At 39.8% G+C, this 18,182-nt stretch overlaps 1 protein-coding gene and 1 pseudogene across 1 annotated transcript; one reads left to right on the top strand and one right to left on the bottom strand.

The window, feature by feature from the left end:
- The first annotated feature begins 2,063 nt into the window (after nucleotides 1-2,063).
- LOC113356498 lies at nucleotides 2,064-2,757 on the top strand (annotated as a pseudogene).
- A 667-nt stretch (nucleotides 2,758-3,424) lies between these two features.
- LOC113356497 (partner of Y14 and mago-like) lies at nucleotides 3,425-6,660 on the bottom strand. Its single transcript, XM_026599657.1, has 4 exons — nucleotides 6,288-6,660; nucleotides 6,059-6,175; nucleotides 4,714-4,923; nucleotides 3,425-3,889 (listed from the first exon to the last, which is right to left on the bottom strand). Exons 1-4 carry the CDS (start codon nucleotides 6,456-6,458, stop codon nucleotides 3,746-3,748), a joined length of 642 nt encoding a protein of 213 aa, XP_026455442.1. The 5' UTR covers nucleotides 6,459-6,660; the 3' UTR covers nucleotides 3,425-3,745.
- Nucleotides 6,661-18,182: the final 11,522 nt, after the last annotated feature.

Genomic DNA, 18,182 nt, shown 5'->3' with positions numbered 1-18,182 from the left:
AAAAAAAGTAAAAAAATAGTATTTGTACCACTGTTTAAAAACGATCCCACTAGAAATTGGACAAAAAACATAGGAAAGATGCAGGAAAGGAGGTGGCGCCCTTCCCCGTCGTGGAATAAAAGGGCTGCTTTTGGTGTGAAGTATGGATGGACGTCACGTTGTTTTCTTTCTCCCTTACTTAAGGGCTCACATTTATCCGATTTTTTTTGCCTTTGTCTTTGTCTGGCATTTAGTATTTTCGGTATAGAAAATGATGATTGGTGACGTCATTCTGCATAGGTAGTGTCATCCTAGAACCAAATAATAATTTTTGGACCAAACTAAAAATATACCTTTTGAAAGGACGTTATAGTAATTGGACCAAGTCATTAAGACCAAACATACACGTCTATTCTAATACTTGGATTACTTAATAGTTTCTAAGTTAGCTGAAGTGGACTATTTGATAATCAGTAGTTCTGGACAAACCGTCCAAAAAACAACTCAAAATCCAGTATGTGAGGGGGCGAGTGGGATCCGTCCTCCCAAAATTTGCAGGTGGCCCATTTATGGGTGAGTTGGGCCCATTTCATATCTCTCAACGGTTTTGGGATGGTTTTAGGGGTGAGCATTTGGACCGTAATCCGTGGATTTAACCGGACCAGCCGTTCATTTTCGGATGGATGCCCGGACCGTTCGTTAATGAGTTGAATGCGGATGAAATTTTTGAAATCCAACGGGTAATGAATCAGACCCAGATGCAACATTGAAAATCCGTTGGACATCCATATCCGTTAAATTAAGAGAATTTATATAGTTTAGAAAATACTATGGATGGTTTAGGAATTTTTAAGATTTTTGCTTGGGGTGTTGTACATGACATATTTATATTTGTATACATATATAGGATATATAGGTTTTATAAGGAGTAATTTGTGTCAGCTTATTTTCTTTACTATAAATTTTAACTAAAACAAATCCATTGGATTATCCGCATCCAGTCCGTCCATCCGTGCATCCATTGGATGCAAAATCCGTTGGATATGGATTGGGTGCGGATGCCAAATTTGAAATCCGTAGTGCAATGGATTGGATGCGGACGAAGCGAAAACCGGTCCATACCGACCCATGCTCACCCCTAGGTGGTTTTGTCACACGATTTGTTTATAGGTTTTGTTTCATAATCGGACTATTTGCAATTATTATTGTGCCTTCAAAGTATTTGAATTATGAAATAGTCTTGATTCAGGTGGTCTTAAATGACGCCTTGATTTGCAATCCATTACGCAAAAGTAGTCTTCAATTCATATTTTTGGGTATGTTGATTGATTTGTACGAATACGAAATTTCCGGTACTCATAAATAATAATTACATGAAATCACTTGTTTATCTCTCTCGTTTTCTTCTGATGAAAATACGTAATGACTACCTTTTGATAATCAGTACATCATATACAACAAATCCAATATGAGTGACTTAGTAAATCCTTGACAATAACTTGCAAGTTGAGATTCTTAGATTTTCCATATGATCCCTGCAAATTAAAATCATTGATCATTATAATTAAAAAAAAAACAATACAATTACCAAACCCGTATCACGCAAAAGATTGCCTTTAAAAGAAAAAGAAAAAAATGTATTTTACGGCAAGTTATACAAACATGGAACGTGTATGATTGCAGAACATCGCTGCTCCAAGGCATCATTGTTTTCAAATATAAGCCACATTTGTATAGGTACGTATCCTTAGAAGTTGGGACAATTGCGTGTTCCATTCTACATTTGAGAATGATACTTCCAAACTTTGACACACTGCGTTAAACATATTACCAATGTATATAACTTGATGACTCGAGCTAGGATGCAATGAGTTGCGTTTGGGATAAATTGGCATTCTAGGTTAACAACCCCACAAGAATGCTTCTTGTGAACTATGCTACTTAATATTTGAGAATGATGGCAACAAAGAAGATAAGAATCCTTTTATTCCTACCTATCATCCAACTTTCAGATAGTAGTAGCCAACATGTAGAACAAGCATCTTACTTTACCCAATTATTTAAAGGGGAATGGATGAGATGAAATAACCACAGTGGTAAGAAGAAATCAGGGTTCAGCTCAACTTTCATTTAGATTCATGGCTCAGTTTCCTCCTCTCTCTGAGCAAACAGAGATGCTCAGTTACGTATTCAGTTTAGTGGAAACATTTAGGGCATTTGATGGGAATAACGACAGTTTGATCCCGGCAGCCGAGCTCGGCCGAATCATGAGTTCACTAGGATACAAAGTGACTGAACAAGACATCTCCATGATGATGCAACAAGGAGATGCTAATGGAGACGGGTTGCTGAGCATAGAGGAATTCTTGCAAATGAATACAAAGGAGATAGAGCTAGGGGAGCTTATGAGCTTCCTAACAACAGCTACCGTAGCTTTGGGCATTGAGGGGAAGAATCTGTGACAGGTATTGACTTGTATGACATTGTAGGTAATATGGGAATTGGGTTGTCTTTGGAGGATTGTAATGATATAGTAGCAGCCATGGCTGGGAATGGAGATGGGGTTGCTAATTTTGAGGACTTCAAACTCATCATCGGTTCCCTCCTTTAGAAATTCTAATCCCAGTTTTACCTGTACTAATTATTATTATATGCTACACAGTAACCAATGATATGAAAATAGCTGATTGCTTTCTTCAAATAAAGCTTTTTAGAATTTTAAGTACTGGCATCAAAAGGCTGTAACCATAAAATTATGAAAGGAAGAAATCAAGTATATACAATAATTTCAAATGAGATCAAATGAAAATAGCTAAGAATCGGCAAAGTAAAATAAACGATGATCAATATCATGAATTCACAGATTGAGCAGTACAAATGTAGCGACTGAAAGTATTCTATATTGACAAGTTATAGCTAAAGGCATATGTTAACGCAATGCCACTGCCAGATGAGTTTAGGTTTTTTGCACGCTTTCTGTCCAAGTCATTTTACATTACAATTGGTAGAGAAACACAAAATCACAACTTTTAACCAACAAATCCTACAACTTGAAAAATTCTGGGACCAGAATAATGAGAAAAGGAAATTTAACACCAGGGAACTAGAACCAATAGAATTTAATACTGTAGCACCCAAAATTTTGGTTCAAGGTTTAACACAAATGAAAATCCAAAACTCAGAGGCATTACAGCTGTCCGAACCGAGCTTAGGCCAAACAATACTATTATCTTGCGTTAAAAACAAAACCTCGATCAAATTCTGTGGTACCAGTACTCAAGCTTCGAGCAAAACAAAGCAATTTCTCTTTCTCTTAAAATAATTTGCAACAAAGGAGAAACATAGGAAGAAAGTAGCCTACCTTAGTTTCTACGGCAATATGAACATTTAAGGCCTTAGGTTTTAGGCACAAAAATCCAATCCAAAAATACAGAGGTATTACAAGTACAGCTAAAAAATGAACTTTAGAATTGCAATATAGAGTTTAACGAGAATCAACAGAACAGAACCAAAGATGATCTACTTGAGGCAAGTACAGGCCAACTACCATTAACATTTCCTTCAGATAACGAGTCATATGCAGATTGACAGAAATAATATTTGAAATCTACGCATCAGTTTGATCTATGATAGCTAATGGGTCAGACCCTACAATTGCAGCTGCAAATACAAAGAAAAATGTTGATCCAAACACTCACCATAGAGGAGTGAAACCCCAAGCACAAATAAATACTGCATAGCTCCTTCAACCAGAGACAAACACACCTCATGAAGTTGACTGCTCTGCCTTCTTATCCTCAAGTACTTTAAGTTCTTGTTGCCAACCCTCCAGTTTAGCCACCTTATCTAACTGCTCTGGATTCATAGCATCCCGCTCAGTTTTTTGTAATTGTGCTTCAGTCTGTCGAATCTGCAAATTTAGTGAAACTTCTTCAGTTTCCCCCAGTTAGCACAAATCTCTAAACACCGTTCATTGTTCCTCAACTTACAAGTCACATTCCGTTTTTGAAACAAGTACATAACCCTCAGGAGATCATGCAGAAGGAAATATTCAATAAGATTATTCAGAAACAAAAGACTACTTATATACTAATAATGTTGACTGGATCTATTGAATAGTATTCAGGTTTTCTTTCTTCTACTTCAAAACCAACATAGAAAGTGCTTCAACAAATAACAGAACCTATAAAAATTAGATTTCTACAGCAACAGAAGTTTTAAACAACGAAATCATTAAATTTCCTAGCAGATTAATAGATGACTAAATTCTATCCAGCTTTTAACATATTGAAAATTATAGAATAAGAAAGATGAGTAAGAACTAAGCTAGAAAGACACCTGTTTCCTCTGATGTAATTAGCTGAAAATTACAAGAAGATAATTGTATATACCCAGAAATTCTCCTGGTCTGTTTAGTCCAACATTTTCACCTCGAAAATCACTCAACTGCTGTACAACTTATCCTTCACTCTCTTCAAGTTTCTCTTACTACAAATGTCCCCTTCATTTTTATATTCCTCATGCTGAGAACTGTCAAATTTACCTCAGTTCTAAGAAAGCCGGTGATTTAACAGATGACAGATAGAAAATAAATATGGACGTAGCAGTTAAATTAAGTATACCCCTTGTGCAGGGAGGGCCTGATCAGCTAAATAGATTTGCAGAACAGAAACTAAAGCAGAATAGGGGAATAGAACAGAAACTTTAAATCTGGCAAGACGGCAAATGACATACCTTTTTTTTGAGTGCTCTAATTTTCTTATCGATATCTTGACTAGGTGCCTCTGAATTTGAAGTCAAATCAGGGGAATTTTTAGAAACATCTAGCTTGTTCATCTGACATGCAATTGATTCCGCGGCTTCAGATCTGAGACCTAAATCCTCAGAAGCGGTTACTTCTACAGTACTTGTTTCTTCAGCCTCTAGTGATTCTGAATTCTTCCCCTGTACGAGAGCAGCCTCAAATGGTTAATTTCCAAAGCCATAAAAACAGGGAATGAATAACATTTCGTAAAATATCTCCAATGAAACAGTAACTGCCCAATTTTCAGAGTGTGTACATGAATTTTCTAGAATCTGCAGAGATGTTCTAGCCCTTTAGAGTTTATAGTTTCAGGCCATTGCTAAAACCTACAACTGAATGAACTTAGGTATAATTTTTCCAGGGAAGAACTGAAGTATCCTGACCAAAAAGAACCTAGCGATAGAAATATGCATCATCTGAATGCACCAGTGAGTGCATGATGATGCCAGCAGACACGCGGCCATAATACAGTGTATGTTGAGCTCATTACTCATCGTCCTACAAACATGGTCATAAGCTCATACATAACATATTGGGCCCAGAGTTTTTATGTTGCAGATTGTATCTTCTTAGCCCTCTTGGTTGAGGAACTATTTAGTCACATAATAACTACATAAGACATAACTTTAACCTCAGCATAAGAAGCCATTCATATACTGCATGGCGTACCATCTTAGCAACTAGCGGCCCGAGATAGACACAATAGGGTGACAGGCAAAATGTATGCTTGTAAGAAGTCCTTTTGCTTTATGACCTTTGGACAAACTACAGGAGTTCATGTAGTTTACAGTATTCATGTCAGAAGTATTATATACCAAAAGTCTAACCCATTAGTTGGCAGCAATGTTTGGCTCCCCGTCTACTTAGAATAGCTGTCTTTTCTAAGAAGAGGAGGAGCCAATTTGTGATTTCTTTTAGCTTGGCCAGAAACATACGGTTTTATTTCTTAGGAAAGCTTTTTTCCTTGGTTTAATAGTTTTAATTAACACAGAGGAGCAAAATTTAAAATAAATATCTCATCTTTAATCAACCAACCATAAAGGTTACCAGGGTTAGACACTAGACATTGACTCATCCAAGGATGATACAAGCAATTAGCCAAAGTATTGCAATACATGTATAATCAATTACACACGAAGTTAACATTGTAAAAATCATATAATCGTAAGAATGTGTATGTGTCAAAGCACTAAATGTCTAAATTGATTCCCTAAGTAGCAGCATATGCAAAATTTGAAGAAACACACAGCACAATCACGTAATAAAACAGAATACCTGTTGTTTCTTTTCCTTCTTTCTTTCATTCCTCTTTGCTGATTTTGTCTTAGGTTTTACATCTAAAGTTGGATCATAACCTGGTGGCACTTCAGGTCCTCCCATCCCTTTCTTTAACTACATCAATTGAAAACAAGGTTGAATCTTGATGCAACAAAAAGTAATTAAATTAAGCTAAAAAAAAAACAAACAAGAGAGTAAACAAAAAAGGGTTAAATTGAATCATTACCAGAGCACCTTTAGACTGATAAATGGCAACTTCATCTTGAGGTGTATAACCAGCCCTAATTCTAATAGGTTTTCTGTAGGTTCCATCGGGTCTTCTTGTTGGTGCTAATATCCTTTCTCCTTCTTTTAGGGTTTTAGTCCCTTCTTCAGTTCCTCCTCTACTACTTGCCATTACTAGAGACAGGAAAACTTTCAATAAAAAAAGTAAACAAAGTTTTCTCCTTTCAATAACTCTTAATAACTACAAATCAAAATCCCGTTCTTTTTAACAGTCTGTGATTTTGGAGAGAGAGAGGAGTGGAGGCGATGCAGGGTTTGGGCAAAGATCAGTCAGTCCCCTCCTGCAACGACAGAGGGCTGCTTGGGTCGTGCTTAACAATAACGTTTTAAGTTGGTTGAATCATAGTACTAGTCCTAGATATGAATCACGTGTGAGGGTTTGATATTTTCACCCCATGTTTTTATTAGCTAGGCGCAATACTTTTACCAATGTAGTCGGATTTGGGTCCGTCTCCGTTGGAAGGAGTTCTCGGAATAACTCCAGAAATTTCGTTTCGACAATTGTTCGTGAGCATATTCATATCAGCAATCGTGTTTCGGAACTAAAAACCAGTATAATCAGACTCAAGCGTAGCATCAAGAAGGCAAGGAAGGCAGCAGTTTCAGGTACTTCTTGTCCTCCTCTTGTTAATTCTCTTGAGACTAACTCTATTGACTTTTTTTGAAGATTTTCAAGAAAGAAAAAGGGAAAATGTCAATAACCTTGATGAGCTATATGCTCGTCAAATTACAACTTGACTGCCTTCAAGTGAGCATCCTCTTGAGATCGTGTGAGGATGCTCATAATTATCAAGAAGTTTTTCTTCTTGACAAAGTGATCTTTGTTGTATCTATTTTTCGATTTAAGCTTAAAATGATCATCTTACTGTTGAGCCTTGCTCCGGTTAATTATTACATAATGTAATATATTTTTGATCGATAATTCTTGAGAATATTTTTTTTTGTTGTTTACCTTGAAACCCCTCATTTTTCGTCATAATGACAGTTGATTTGTTGATTTCAACAATTACCTTGTGCTCACTTCTGAGCTAAGTTATACTGTCATTAGAATGTGTTTTTATCAAAATATATTTTTAAATAGGCTCCATTGGCTTCTTGGTTTTTGAGCCTGGCTCATAACCACGGACGTTTGTGCACCCGACCCTCACCGAACGTAAACGAGTATCCCTAGGATTTCCCTATGAAGCACTCATATATATGTATCATGGTTTTTCTCTTCTCCTGATACATACACGTTCCGTAACTTCAAGAATTCTTTTGATTTTTGTGGTGTGCTCAATGGATGGATGCAAAAAGGAAGATAAAGTTGAAAAGGGCAAGGTTATTGAGTTTCACAACTTGTTATCATGCAGTTGATCATGAAAACAAACTTTCAGTTCAGATGTCATCTCAATTGGTAGGAAATCTTCTTCGAGATTTTGAGGTCGCTCGTGAACAACTTGAAATTACAACAAAGAATCTTGAATTTCTGAAAAACAAACTGAAGAAAACAACTGATGAACTTGTTTGTGTTCGATCTCTGATTGTTGGTTATGTCTGAAGACCTTCAATTGTGTTCTTCTTAGGAGTCTCTTTGTTTTTAGCTCGTTGGTTTTTATTATGTCTAGGAAACTTCTTATGAGAATTTGTTCTTGTGTTTTAAGAAGGATAACTAGAGTTTGGGATAGCTTATTTTGTGATTACACTTGCTATTGCCAACGATTTCATCTTGTAATGTTTTTAGATTCATTTATGTAAATTCTAAAGTTTATTTGGAAGATGATTTTGCAGTATTAATCTTTATTGGTTTTATATATTGCAAAAAATTGTTACGGGATATGTGTGTTTGCGTCTGTGAACTATGATTGTCCCATATATGACAAAAGTTAACTCTATTATGTCATTATGCAAACATTGATGGAAGATAGGATGAACTTTTAATTGCAAAGATTAAGTCTATGATATCATTATGCAAATATTGATGAAAAATAGAATGACCTTTGAATATTCCGCAGTATTGATCTTTCCCTAATCCACTGTTATGTGAAAGCACTGTATGGCTCCGTAAGTTCTCTTATATTGAGCATTTTCGAATAAATTAATCATGGGTTTTCTTGTGGTTAATTTAATTGAGTCTTCTGGATACAAATTCATGTTTCATGTGATTTGTTAATGTTCAAAGGAATCCTTCTTTTCTTGCAAAAGTAAGGTCGCTCTTGTTGTTCTTTCGGGAATGACATTTTATGGGGGAGAGTTCTTAATTGAACTTGTGCTTAATTGCCAAATCTTTATGGGGAGTGCGGCTGTGGAATATAGTAGGAGTTTTCTTGTATCTTTATAAACTCCTTGATGAATACACTAAGTTTCAACTATGTGAAATCATCAAAACAAAGTTGATATGTTCTCTTTTAGTCATGAAGTATCTCTATGAGATATTCATTATGATACCACTAGTTTTCGTACATTTGCCCATTTCTATTGACAAAAAGGGGGAGAATTAATGTGTAGTTCACACTACAAATACATATGGTTTACGGATCATTATGTAAGGCAGAGTGGTTTTCATTGTGAGATGAAGTATTGACTAAGGGGGATTGATACATATCACAGTAGTATTATTGTCAAAGTTGTGATACAATTGGACTTTGATGTTGTGTAATAATACTATGACATTGTATAAAAATAATTGAGAACAATTGTTTTCTTATTGTTATGGGTACGGATATTCAAAAACTATGATGCTGAGTTGAACACGTTCAGAATCACTGAAGTACTTGGAAGTGACGAAGATTTCGAGTGATGTTGAAGAACCAAGGAAATCAAGCATTTGGATGAGAAGCTACAAAGTTTATTTATTTTGTAATCCATATGTATTGATAGTTTTGTCATTAAAATTGACAAGGCGGAAGATTATTAGAGCACTGTCGGTCGAACTTGCAAGTGTTGCTATCTCAAGCTTGTTGTCAAGTTTAGTTGCCAAGACTATAAGTCTTAATTTCTAGTCTAATTATAGCTATGTCTCGGATTAGGATAGAATGTGTAGTTGAGAATTAGACTTCACGACGTCCATTGATTGAAGAAAAAGAACTACTAAGGAGAGCTTGTGGAACTTCATTAACAAAAGGTATGTGAAGACTTGAACTCATCTATCACTCATAAGTCTATTTCTATTCTATCTCCTATTGAGACAAAAGTCGCATGGCTATATAGACTTTATATTATACACATTTGAGATTTCGAGTTGAGTTTAAGTCGCTTACATATTTCTCGAAATATGTGTTGGTAAGCTTTCGCTTTAACAAAGTTCATATTTGTTCTTGATGAAAGTCAAAAGATGATCATGTGAAAATTGCCTGGTAACATCTTACATGATTTGTGTGAGACATCATTTGGTGTAAACTCAGAATGTTTCGTATTGATCTATTGATCACTTGAAAATTGCTTTGAAGCTAATAGTTTGTGTGAGACAGCTATTCTCGTCTTCCAAGAATGTTTCAATGATTAAAATGGAGTTTAGGACGATTAACTATTGATTTGATATAACACAATATGCGTATTTGTATGCTAACTGTTGCAAGTTATTCAAAGTCTGGGAACCATAGTATGCATACTCGTATGCGTACTGGTTTGATAGCTGAAGTTCGGGGAACTTAGTATGCGTACCCGTATGCGTACCGGCTGAGAAGTTCAAGTCCGGGAATTCAACTGAGTCTGGCCACGTACGACATTATGCGTACCCGTTCGCATACTGGTGAACCCAGACCAAGTCCGAAACTCTAAGTATGAGTAACCGTTTGCATACTTGAGTGGGTTAAGTTCTAAAATCGGTTTGTGCATGAACAAATATATTTATGTATTAAGGACTCCAATCTTTTACAAACCGTGGCTATAATGTTAATGAATTGGCTCAAGTGAATCAAAGTCGATTTTGCTTCAGTTGTGTATTGTTTACTTCTATGATAATATAAGCAATTGAACAACTCCATAACTAGTTTCATTTGAGTCATTTGAACTAGTTGTTATTAAGATGAACAAGGTTGATATGAAAGTATTCATATATCTAACTTTGTTTGACTATTGTTGAGCCAACTATGTGCACATGTTTGGGTACGGTTACTCATGCCTAAATGAAGTCACATTTCATTTGTGTATAAAAAGTTAAGTTCGATCTAACGGTTGAAAGATATTAACTTGACTTTAATCAGGTTTTCATCTAACGGTGAATATTGAATGCTTTGTTACCAAGGTACCATTGATTGCAAACCCTGATTTGAAGACTATATAAGGGAGAACTCTAGCAACTAGGAAACCTAATCCTCACACCTCCTGTGTGATACCAGTTGCGACTAGAGTCGATTCTCCTTTAACCTAGGTTTTTCTTAAAACCATTATAGGTTAACGACTTGAAGACTTCATTGGGATTCTGAAGCCAGGCCCAACTATTTTCTTTGTAGTTGCGTGTTCTGATCTTAATTTGTTCTATCGTGTTGAGTATTATGTTCTCTAAGATTTGCTCGAGATTTAATCTCTGATAGGTAAGATAAAAAGTATTCACAAACATCTTCGTCTCATCTTTTGTGATTCCACAATATCTTATTTGGCTTACATACAATTAAGATTATTGTGAGGTGATTGATATTACTAGGTTGTTCTTCGGGAATATAATTCTGGTTTATCAATTGGTTCCTGTTCGCCTTGATTTATCAACAGACGGAACAAAAACACGTAGGTATTTCTGCGGGAGATAGATTTATCTATTCAATAGACTTTTCCCTGTGAGACAGATTTGTTTATCAAGTTTTCAACTTTGGGTCATAATAACTCTTAGTTGTGGGTGAGATCAGCTAAGGGAATCAAGTGCGCAGAATCCAGCGCGGTTCAAGAGGCGTAAGGAACGTGATTGTACCTTAATCAGTGTGAGATTGGTTAGGGATCAACTACATTCCAGTCCGAAGTTAATTGGTAGTAGGCTACAGTCTGCAACGTCTTAATATAGTGTGGTGTTCAAATCTGGACTAGGTCCCGAGGTTTTTTTGCATTTGCAGTTTCCTCGTTAACAAAATTTCTGGTGTATGTGTTATTTCTTTTCCACATTATATTTTTATATAAATGAAATATCACAGGTTGTGCGTAGTTCAATCAATTAGATAATCCAACCTTTGTTTGTTGATATAAATTGATTGACACTTGGATATTGGTCTTTGCTACCATCCAGGTTATTTCTCATATTAATCCGGCTCACAGATTACTATATGTTCGATTGCAGATTGATTTGAGAAATTGAGATATAACTCTTGGATGTATTTTCTTTGATTGAGTCCGACTGTCTAGTTGATTCTCTTGGAAATATATTGGAGTTAGTACATGAAGATTGCCTAAACAAAATATTGGATGTGGTTGTTAGACCCCCGGTTTTTCAATATATTTAATTGTCCTCAAATCGTTGCAGATCATGGATTAAATTTGGTGTTAAGCCAATTTTAAACCAAAATTAAGGCTAGCCCACAATTCTAAATATGTAATCCCATAGTCAAACTAAACTACTAGGTAACACCCTTTTCATGTTTAGAATTGGTCTTAAAATTCTTTTCCATCATACCTGGAGTTGCTCTAAAAACTCTCTTAATTAAGTCTATCGTCGACCTATACTTTAGATGATATTCATCATGTTTAGGATTACCCTTAATCCTTTACTATCATGATTAATTTGGAGTCAAACTAGACTCTTAAAAAATTTAGGAGTTGGCCAAAGCCCACTAGACACCCAAAATATTAAGATTTGACCTAAACTCTTGATTTCTAAATCCATAATGATAGCTTCACCAAGCTTTCAACTAAGCCTCTGTTCTACATAGCTCAAACACAAAGATCAATTCTCAGTTTCGATAAATTTTGATATCTGTTTGTTGGTGAAAACGGTTTCTGCTGTTTTCGGTAATTTCGTGTGTGTGTGGATGAGAAACGAATCTAAACCCAAAACAATGTACTGCACGGGAGTACTTTTGATTCGAGAGATCAATCTGTACAATCCTGGCCTAAACCAAGAAATGGTTGTTCCAGGCTTGCTTCGATCACAAAGTGAAGGATAAGGGTTGGTCTTAGGGAGGGAAGCGAAGAAAGTGTTGAGACCAGAATAGTTGATTCTTGAAGTGTGGGTGTTCCGTGCCTTGTATCAGAAAGTTGAACTGGCTAGCTGGATGAAAGCTATCAGATGATTTCTGGAAGTTGTATTGTTCTCCTGACCAAAACTTGTTGTCTGGTGGAAATAGGTGAGACCTATTTATACAAGTCGTAACAAAACGTACCCTGGTCTCGTAGGAAGTGGAAACATTTGAGTGGTGGAAGAAAAGAGTAACGTGTAACCGTAAGGCGTTATGCTTCCATGATGAGGGAAGTGAATTCGTGTAACCATCAGTCATTATGCTTCCATGATGAAGGAAATGAATTGGTTACACCTTTACTTTTACCACCATTAATTGCCCTACTTCATGACACTTTCTTGTAACGGGCGCATTGCACGCCGCATGCTGTAAACTGACAGACCAATACCTTGATGAATATCCCCCAGTTTGTGACATGTTCTGATGTCTCGAGTGTTTTTGTGGAAAACGTGTAACAGGTTGCTATGTGTGGCATGGTGGCATGGCAGTGGTCGTGGCATAGCGACGTGCTAGTAGATGTGTCATGGTGGCATGCCAGTAGCCGTGGAATAGCGACGTGCTAGTTTAGGGTTTGGCGTCATGGTCGCTCAAAAGTTGCCACAAGCCATGTTAGTTTGGTGGAGAACTTGGATGGCTGAGATTGCATCTCAGGAGGAAAGGTAGTCGTCGATCATGGCTATCTTTAATTGGCAGTGACGTGTCTGGCATGCGCGTCTGACATGCGGGGCATGCGCGTGCGGCATGTTGGCGCGTTCTGGGAAGTTGGCGCGTTTTTGGAAGCCGAGTTAGTATGGAGACCTCTTTTGAGGCAGCGACAGGTTTGGAGCAACTTAATTGGTCAATGAAAGTAGGGGGCCGACAAGCTAGGGCGCGGCCACTCTTCTTGTGCGCGTGGCGAGTTTAAAGCGACCTGATTGGTCGATGGAAATAGGGCCGGCATGCTAGGGCGCGACCACACTTTTAGTGCGCTGTGGCGGATTTGGTTGCCTTGTTTGGCTAAGCATAGTTTCGACCAACGGGGTCTAGTATATTGCGCGGGGCGCGAAACCCTAATTTTGCAAATTAGTCGGGTTTATGAGTTCTTTGTGAGTTATCACAATAATTGGCTGGATTTTGTATGCTGCCACACAAAAATCCTTATCTACAGAATGCAGTGTGCTTTCCGTCTGAGCATTTTGTGCGATGGCCTTAACTTTGATACTTGGAGGTTCATGCTACTCCGCTGCGAGTGAACATAAATCCGTCATGCTATACCGATTTAAGGGTTCTGCTGGGGAACATAGCACATGAAAGTACTCAGTGGGTCTTGTATTGGCGAGGTGCCGAAATTTACAGAGTGTTATGGATAAAAGTATATTGAGCGGCTCAATAAATATGTCGGTGGAGAGGTTAGTACTCGCAGCACCGCTTCCTTGCAGAGTGACGTCACATCAGATGCAAGGTTTTACGATTTTAACCCTAAGCTAAAAACCACCATTAACGTTAATTCCCCTGCTCAGCACGTAACCGTGGCATTGTTGCGGAGTAAGCATGAGATGGTGACAAACAAGAGTAAAATCGAGAGAGAAAGACGTGAAGAGATTGCCAAGGAAATTCGACTAGCCTTTGTCAAGAGGCATGGAGAATCTGGGACCCTTGCATTGCCGGATTTGCATAAATCCGGCTTGTCCATAGGGTTTCAGCATCAGCGCTGCAACTTTGGCTACTGATCGGCAGAGGTGGAACTGCAACTTAGTCCGCGGAACGGGCGTTGGCTGGCTGCGGAAAGGTGGATGACGCTGCTCTGGATGGCTGTGGAGCGAAGAAGATGGCGCTGCTTGGGCTAGCTAGGTCAATGGCGCTGGAAGAGTGGATGGCGCTGCTTTGGAAAGATGAATGGTGTTGGTTTGGCCGCGGACTGATGACTGGCTTGGGACGCAGACTGTTGGCGCCGGCTTGGCCGTGGACTGATGTCTGGCTTGAGACACAGACTGTTGGCTGGGACGCGGACTGTTGGCTGGGACGCGGACTGTTGGCGCTGGCTTGGGACGCAGACTGTTGGCGCCGGCTTGGGCGCTGACTGTTGGCTGGGACGCGGATTGTTGGCGCTGGCCATGGAGCGAAGAAGATGACGCTGCTTTGGCTAGCTGTGGAGCGGATAATATAGCGTTTCTTTGGCTAGCTGTGGAGCGGAGAAGATGGCGCTGGAAAGGTGGATGGAGCTGCTTGGTCGCGTACTGATGGCACTAGCTTGGCCGTGACTGTTGGCGCCATGGAGCTTTGCCAGCGCGGGTCCGGTTGCCTCTTTCCGTGTATAGTCCAAAATAAGAAACCTTCATCCATTCGAACTCCAAAAGGTGTTATGCCTATAAAAGGCGTCACCTATCCTCTTTGTCTCGTATTATTGGCTTTATTTCCAAGTTTTGGTGCCATCGGCAGAGTAGTAGCAATAAAGCAGGCGGGCATATTTAGGTACGTATCCCAGTGTTTCTTCTTTTGCTTGCTCTTCTGTGTTGGTGTAAACTGGCTTCAGTCCGCGGAATGGTGGAAACTGGCTTCAGTCCGTGGAATGGTGGAAATATGGCTCTGTAACTTTGGCTACCTAACGGTGATAATGGTGCTGGAACTTTGACTACCCAACGGTGATGATGGCACTACTTACTTGATCACGGAGCGGGTGGAGATGGCGCTGCTATCAAATCTTCAAGGTCTTTATTCCAAGCGACATCCTTTGAACCATCTTCTGAATCTTGAACTGTTGTATGGAATGGGATGCGGTGAGCAGTCCCCAGTTATACCTCTGTTAGATCCAATGGCGTGGCCGGATATGTGAATGTATCTCTGGGCCTGTTTTTGGAGTCTTTGATGCACGTGTACGGCTTCATGTTGAGGAATTCCTACGGCTCGTAAAACTTCGACAATGATGATGTTGAAATCATACATAACCTGGTTGAGGGGAGTGAAAGCATACCATGCTGGTAGTCCCCATGTGTAATTATCCTGAGCCTATTTTCTCGTGGAAGATGTGCTTCTACTGCATTCACTGGTAAGGTGGTGACCGCATTCAAACTTCTAAACTTAAAGGAGGTTTCAGTCCCCAAGTATAGCCCACTTTAATCGCATTGCCTTGAACTCACGCCCATGGGATTTGATACAAGCTTATTGTACTCTCCTGGATACGATGCTGGGATGTTTGGAATATCACATGGACGAGATATTCTGGATAACGAAGAGGTAGAAATGAGAGAGTTAAGTTGTTAAGCGTGGCTCCCTCTGTTTCTTCAAGAAAACTTTTCTGTCGCGTCTTTGGAGTTATCTCATGAATCTTTGATGGTTGTCGGAATGGACTGCGATGAGTAGTCTGCAGTCGCACTTCTCTTTAGTTTCTGAAGTTGTTTTCTCTGAGCAGGCTTGGGATCCTCCACGGCCTCGTAAAGTGTTGCAGGCGCCTTCTAGACAGAGAGGTGATGATATTCTTACGCTATACCTTTGAAGATCGGATGACCTTGTCGTGGCTATAACTTTTTGGTTGACCGTGTCTTCTGAGCTTTGACAGTGAAGGGATCCCGTGTAGAGCCTCAGTCCCCAAGTGCGGTTTACATGTTTATATCTTGTATAGTCGGTGAGTTTACCACGATAAAGACATCATCTTGCATCCGTACTGGTGACTCTATTACTTCTTCCACGTGAAACTTTGTAATGGTTGTTGTTTTGGTAAATCTCTGGATGGTATCGACAAACGAGCAACAACAGTTCATGGCAGCAGATGTGATCAGAAGAGACTACATCGTCGTGGAACCAAATAGGTTGTCTGGAATTGCATGGGTGTCCATGGAAGCAAAGGGATTGGCTGGATGCGTAAGCGAGTAAACTGTCCACGACCACGAGGTTTGGCGAGATGGATCAAACAGTGGCCATAACTGCGATCCTTGGCTGGCTGTGATCACGATCCTTGACAGGGAGGAGTGTGGTGGATACAGGCACGAACCTTGGAAGGAAGGAGGCGTTGAAGCGGCTTCGGCTCTTGGAGAGGACGTTGAAGCTTATAGAACAAAACGCTGAAGCTTCGGCCTCAGATCCTGGAGCAGCTTATGGAGAGAATGCTGAAGCGGAGCGGCTGCTGGAGCGAACGTTGAAGCGGAGCGACTTCTGGAGAGAACGTTGAAGCAGAGCGACTTCTGGAGAGAACGTTGAAGCGGGGCCGCTGATGGAGAACGCTAAAGTGGAGCCGCTGCTGGAGAACGTTGAAGTGGAGCTGCTGCTGGAGAACGTTGAAGCGGAGCGACTTCTGGAGAGAACATTGAAGCGGCTCCTGGAGAGAAACGTTGAAGCGACTCCTGGAGGAAACTCCAGTGAGGGCACTATTAACCCTTGACTTCGAAAAACGGCTTGATACGAAATGGCATATGGGAAGACGTCACAAATAGTGCTGGTCATCAAGTACTGTTTTTCTCCTCATGGGAAAGAATACGCTTCTTCTGTTTGATTTTCCCTTGCAACTCTCAGAGCCTTGACGGTTACAATGTTGAAGTCGGAGTCCGCGTCAATCAGCGTGCTGTCAAACTTGACATCCTTCAAATGAACAGTGGTTAGGAGTCCCCAGTTCCGTCTATCAATCGTGCTTTCCAGGAGAGGTTGGGGTTTGGGAACGAATTCCCTGGCTGGAAACAGCTGCTTTCCTGATGCAGTGCGGTTGAGGGCTGCAAATATGTCTTGACGATGCGCCTTGGAGAAATACAGAATCTCAAATAAATGTTTAATCATAGACTGCACGATTTTGTGGGAGAAGTCCACAGAAATCATGCAGCTCCTGACGGGAAGAGGGTCTCTGTGAACTCAGGAGGGTTGCTGAATTTCTTTGCCCTGATTTTGGAGAAGTCATTCCTGATCTTCACGTGTGATGAAATTGGATTGCTGATTCCTTTTTACTGGTCGTTCAAGAGAAACGCGATCCCCTTCATCTATAAACGCGTCCTGCTGAAGTTCCTGCGCCGGATGTTAAAAGTATTCCTTGTCAGCTCCATCTGGGGTTGACGTGACTCTTGTGGTAGCCGCTCCGTTAGTGTATTGAGGAAAATAGGTATCTCTTTCTGAGTTGTAGCCATGTCTGTTTGAGCCTTACGAGAACCTTTTGTCTTTCCATCAAATCAACAGTGGTAAGAGGAGATCGACTTTTTCTGGCTCTTCCAGTCTCTCGTCCTGATGGTGGAGTAGCAGCGGCTCTGGTGACGACTGGAGCGGTCACATTTGAAGAAACGTTAGGCGTGGCGGCGGCGGCTCTGGCTTTGGTGATTGGCGGTGTAACACCTAAAGGAACGTTTTCCGCGCCGCTGGCGTATTAATGCCACTGGAAAGAGCGTTAGTACCGGGGATGATTTCAGTGTTGGTGTTCTCAAGGCTTGTTGCTGATCCGGACCCGAGTTCTACCATCTTGAGATCGGGGTTGAAGAATGAAATCGGGAATTAGAAATTCATATTGTAACCGAGAGAAGAATCTCCCACTGTGGTCGCCAATTGTTTGTGGGTGAAAACGGGTTTTGCTGTTTTCGGTAATTTCGTGTGTGTGGATGAGAAACGAATCTAAACCCAAAACAATGTACTGCACGGGAGTACTTTTGATTCGAGAGATCAATCTGTACAATCCTAGCCTAAACCAAGAAATGGATGTTCCAGGCTTGCTTCGGTCACAAAGTGAAGGATAAGGGTTGGTCTTAGGG

This window comes from Papaver somniferum, chromosome 3, assembly GCF_003573695.1.
Source record: "Papaver somniferum cultivar HN1 chromosome 3, ASM357369v1, whole genome shotgun sequence".
NCBI classification, from domain to species: Eukaryota; Viridiplantae; Streptophyta; class Magnoliopsida; order Ranunculales; family Papaveraceae; genus Papaver; species Papaver somniferum.
Note: the sequence above shows the minus strand (reverse complement) of the source record. Positions and strands in the feature narration are given on the sequence as shown.

Bases quoted from the DNA above. Each gene is read 5' to 3' on its own strand.
- LOC113356497 (XM_026599657.1), bottom strand. From the start codon at position 6,458: ATGGCAAGTAGTAGAGGAGGAACTGAAGAAGGGACTAAAACCCTAAAA. The intron at 4,924-6,058 runs GTATTCTGTTTT...GCTCTCGTACAG, and splicing joins AGAAGGAAAAGAAACAACAG to GGGAAGAATTCAGAATCACT. The intron at 3,890-4,713 runs GTATGTCATTTG...CTAAATTTGCAG, and splicing joins TTAGAGCACTCAAAAAAAAG to ATTCGACAGACTGAAGCACA.